A 5190-nucleotide genomic window follows, 5' to 3' on the forward strand; every position below is an offset into this window, starting at 1 on the left:
AACAAAATGACATGTTTCTCCTGCTATCATCTATATAGAATTTCCACCAAAAAAATGTTTCCTCTCAGCCTAATTGTGAGAAATAATCAGACAGGGGCATTCTGGCCTGGACTATTAAGAAATGAGCCAGCATGTACATGCAGGAATTGCAGTAGAATTTAGAAATTACATTTTTTTTCTGTTGCCTCCCATTTCCATTCTAGATTATGAAAATGAGCTGACCAGGAAGTAGACTCTTTTGCTCTGCAAATAAACTAATATAATATAAATTATGGCAAAATCCCATTTATTATCTAATTACCAGGAACATCTCTCCTTGATTAAACTTTGTTGACCTCATTATCTTAGACCAGAAGCCAAGAGAATGCAGCTGTCCTTAAAATATATATTCCCGAGCTAATGAAATAAAAGCCAGAGCCACTTTGTATAATACATCAAAGTTCTCTCTTTTTTTTACTTCTAATCATCTCGCTCTCTCAGGGACTCATTATCTGATAAGATATTGGCATTTTGAAGTTTTTCTCTACTCTCTCTGTCAGTGCTGCTGGGTAAAGTGGTCCTGGCTACACAATGAGGGTAATTTCCATTTAGAACGTTGAGAGGTTTTCTCATAAGGCAAAAGAGGCTGCCACAAGTTTTAAAATATCTTTTACCAAAAAGTCTAAGGTGGAAAGAAGAGTATAAAGCACCCTTCCTTTTAAGCCTCTCATTCTACCATTGCCTTGGGAAGGTTAAAAACGTACTATTTTATTTTAATACTCAGAAATATTACCAAGGAAGAGAGTGGAGTCAATCACAGAGTTTAGTTGGCTGAATTGAGTTTAGATTGCTTTTATTAGTGAATTAACTCAACCCATTTCATTGAATACCTGGTATATTTGGGGATTCTAGAAGATGACACAGCAATAAGAAGAGTGCAGGTCACTGAGAGGAGTGGGCTGTCATTACACAGCTAGTATATACTTATGTAATTAGCTACTTAATTAGAATTGAGAAAAGGGCTAAAAGAGAGAATCATGCAGTGCTGTGAGGGCATATGGCAGAGGGCCAGTCCCAGCTGGTGAGTGCAGAAATGCTTTCCCAAAGCAGCAGTATTGACCTGGGTTTTGAAGTAGGAGTAGGAGTTGATCTGAAGGTGAGTGCTGAGCAGGGGAGGGTATTCCCTGAGAGAAGACAAAAGTGGTGGACCACAGAGTGCTTTGGGACACCTTGTCAAGTCAAAGTAAACAGAGGTCAGATGATACAAGCCCTTGCATCTGGGTTCAGTTTTTGGTTTTAATCCTGACAACAATGGGATGCCACTGAATGGTTTACACAGGTGAGTGATGCTGCAGAATAGTGAACCTGGGGACATTCAGAAATTATCTTTGTACTTATACCTTTATATGCCATTCAGATTACTTCATCAGGATATATTCCGAAATGAAAAACTTATTTTGTTGTTGTTGTTACTGTTTTTACTTTTTATTTATTTATTTTTTAAGACACAAAACTTAATTTAATAGATATTTTGTTTGTAGTTCTTACATTCTCAGTGTGAGCTGAGCTGGAACCCACTGCCCCACCCAGAAGTGGCCCAGTCCTGCAGGCAGCGGAGAAAGGGAAAGGGTAGGGGTAGAGCTCAGGCCCTAGGAGCCCCATTCTTCCTCAGTGCTGGAGACGCCATCCTCTTTTCCTGCCCCACCTCTGGGCTCCAGGAAGGAGAACAGATGGAATCTTGGGCCTGGGGCTTCTCTTCCACACCCCTCATACCCCCAAGTTGGAGGGGGAATTAAGGGATCTGGAGAAAGGGGACAGAGGAAGGCAAAGATGCCAAGAAAGATGAGGGCCGAAGGATAATCAGACAAAACACCAATGAAAAAAAAAGGGGGTGGGGGGGGGACAATACCAAAATCCACCCCAAACTGGAACCCACCTGGAAAAAAAGGAAAGTTTCTCCAGTCTCATAGAGACATTATTTGGCACAACTGACTCTGTGGTGGGAGCGCTTAGGCTTCAGTCCAGCCCTGGAAGCAGTGGCATGTCCCCTACAGCTCATCCTTGGCCTGGCCAGGGGCAGCATCTTCCTCCTCCTCCTCCTCCTTATCGTCCTCTTCATCTTCATCTTTATCTTCCTCATCATCGTCCTTGTCTGCCTCCTCCTCCTCCTTGTGCTTCTTGTCCTCCTCCTCCTCCTTCAGCCTCTGCTCCTCATCCTGCTTGTCCTTCATTTGCTTTTCTGCTGCCTTTGTGACACCCCAAGTCTCATTGCCAAACTGTTCAGCATACGCTTCATTGTTGGTGATGAGGAAGTTGTCAAAGATGGTGCCAGACTTGACCTGCCAGAGGTCTAGGCCCAGCATGGCGAAGTTTTAGTAGGCATAGATATTGCTATCAGGAGAGTACTTGGGGTTGTCGATCTCTGGGTGGATCCAAGTGCCCTTGTAATCTGGGTTGTCAATCTGCCGGGGCTTCCACTTGCCCTTGTATTCTGGGTTCTGAATCACCGGCGGTTCCCACTCTCCATCCATCTCTTCATCCCAGTCCTCAGGCTTCTTAGCATCGGGGTCAGGGATGTGCTCAGGCTTGTCCCAGTCCTCAGGTTTGGAGTCTGTGGGGTCATCAATCTTGGCCCCCTCGTCCCAGTCTTCTGGCTTCGAAGCGTCAGGATCTTTTATCTTCTTGGGTGGCAGGAAGTCCCAATCATCCTCCAGGGAGCCTGACTCCACCTGGCTATTGTCAATTTTCACCTCATAGGTGTTATCAGGCCGCACAACCAGTGTGTACAGGTGTGTAAATTCATCCTTGCAACGGATGCCCTTGTTGATCAGCACGTTTTTGCCCTTGTAGTTGAAGATGACATGAACCTTCTTGGTGCCAGGGCCACAGATATCAGGGCCAAACATAATGTTGTATTCAGAGTCTCCGTGCATGTCAGTCTGGTCCAAACCTTCCGGAAATAGCTTCACATAGCCGCCCCCACAGTCGATGTTCTGCTCGTGTTTCACAGTAAACTGCACCACCAATGTCTGGTCCTTGTTGCTGAAAGGCTCAAATCTGGCAGACAGGGCGTAAAAGCGGGCATCCTGGCTCGTCTGCAGCCCTTTATCTTTCTCCGGGTCGCCATAGAACTTTCCGGCATTGAGGACGAATTTGCCAAAATCCGACTTGCGTTTGGATTCGACCCAGCGGTTGGTCCACCCATCTCCGTCCAGAAACTGCTCCTTGAAATAGACGACGGGTTCGGCGGCAGCCAGGCCGAGAAGGCCGAGCAGCAGCGGCATGGGTAGCAGCATGGCGGGCCAAGGGGCGGTGGCGCGCGGACCCTGCAAGTCACTTCTCTAACAGCGGCTCTGCGGTAGGGACCTGTTTTTACTTTTTATTGTGAAAATTATACACACATTAAAAATGGAGGGAATAACAAAATGAATCTAGCAATAAAGATTAAAATTTTTAAAAAGCCCTTGGGAAGTTTAGGAGTAGAGGAATGATTTGACCTAGTCCATGTCATTCACAGAGCATTACTCTGCCTGCTAAGGCAGACTGATCCTGGGGGAATCAGGACGGGGGTTGGGGTAAATGGAATTTATACAGATATCCACATAACCTTCTTTGCATCTGAAGGTACCACTCACTGTTAATGATAGCATTAGCTATATTTATAAACCTGGCTACAAATGTAGTCAATGCTTGGTTGACTTGAGTTTCTTATAGTTCTACTTAATAATTCTCTTACTCATCTACTTATTTGTATACTGTTGGCATAGTACAACACTCTGAACAGTGTGATGTTATAAAGAAATAGATTGCATGGTTCCCACTGCCTTCTCAGACATCAGATATTGCCCACAATAAAGTGTCCCCCACCATAAAAAAATGCTTTTTGTTTTTTACATTAACCACAATACCATGCATTACATCTAAAATAATAATAATTTTAAATATGGTTAAATATTCATATAAGGTGGTTTAAAATTTTGTAAACCTTTGGCTACACATTGTTAAGTTGTTTTTTGGAAAGTCTAAACAAATTTATATTTTCACAAACCACGTTTGAGACTGACTACTCACTGCATCTTCATCAAAATTGTGTATTGTTTTTCTTACCTTTACCAATTTAATAGATTTTAAAATGACATTTTATTGACATTCAAATTTTTGTTTCTTTTATTACCAATGTGGTTGAATTTTTTCATAAGTTTATGAAATATTTATAATTTCATAAATTACATGAAATATAATATAAAAATACTATAATTCTTGCCCCTAATTAAGATAATACATTTAAAGCAATAAATACAGTGCCTGTCAATAGCAGACTCTTCAAATATAGTTCCCCAACAATTCCTCCCATCCCTGTACACCTAACCTGATCCTCAAACAAGCAGCACAGTCTTTTCCCCGTCCCCTTGGATCTGACTGGTCTGGTGACTTTTTTTTTCAGTTTCTAAAATTTTCATTAAGGTATTTAAAAAAATTCTGGTGGCATGCAAGTGGCAAGTTTAACTATTGCTGTGGAAATTATTAATTTGACTGACATACTTATTAAGTATGTTTCTAAATAATCTCCTTAATTACTGAATACAAAATGCTTTTCTCTCCTGTTAAGAATAACAAAAATACATTGAATTGACATTGGAATTTATAGTTGAAATCTACTGTAATCTAATTATAGAGATGACCTCCAGCAAATATTGTAATCAACTGAGGAAATTTGGAGTGTGACTTGCTTATAATAGACAGAATACACTGTACATGACATTCTGGGACTTCTAAATCCAGATCTTAAGAGGACTGACAGTTGCAACTCTTTTGCTGTTAAAATGATCCCTCTAGGATCATTAAGACTGTCACACTGTGAGGAAGCCCAAGTTACCCACGTGGAGAAATGAGATGTGCTGGCCAAGAGCCTCACCTGAGCCTGGTCCCCAGCTAGTCTCCCTACTGAAAGCAACCACACAGGAAATTCCAGGCGTGACCAGCAGCTCGACCGCCCATCCAATATTCAGAATTTTGAGAAATAATTTACGTTGCTTTTAACCACTACAGTTTGTGGTGGTTGTTACTGAGGAGTAGGTAACTGAACTGTTTTCACAATTAATGCTCAATAAATACAATTTTTCACTATTACTATTATTCAGAAGACTGTAAAGGACAACAGTATTTATTTAGATAAAGTTGCCAAAAAGAAACCTGTTGTTGCATGGGACA

At 41.7% G+C, this 5190-nt stretch overlaps 1 protein-coding gene and 1 pseudogene across 1 annotated transcript; both read right to left on the reverse strand.

Annotated features, from left to right (window-relative positions):
* Positions 1-1493: 1493 nt before the first annotated feature.
* Positions 1494-2355, reverse strand: LOC150021201 (calreticulin pseudogene; annotated as a pseudogene).
* LOC150021200 (calreticulin) lies at positions 1494-3283 on the reverse strand. The gene has a single exon (XM_090285578.1). It carries the CDS (start codon positions 3273-3275, stop codon positions 2352-2354), a length of 924 nt encoding a protein of 307 aa, XP_090141704.1. The 5' UTR covers positions 3276-3283; the 3' UTR covers positions 1494-2351.
* Between the last annotated feature and the right edge of the window lie 1907 nt (positions 3284-5190).

The sequence above is a fragment of the Furipterus horrens genome, unplaced genomic scaffold (assembly GCF_987537825.1).
Source record: "Furipterus horrens unplaced genomic scaffold, mFurHor1.1.pri manual_scaffold_1, whole genome shotgun sequence".
In the NCBI taxonomy this organism is placed as follows: Eukaryota; Metazoa; Chordata; class Mammalia; order Chiroptera; family Furipteridae; genus Furipterus; species Furipterus horrens.

Coding starts and splice junctions, on each gene's coding strand:
- LOC150021200 (XM_090285578.1), bottom strand. CDS start 3,275: ATGCTGCTACCCATGCCGCTGCTGCTCGGCCTTCTCGGCCTGGCTGCC.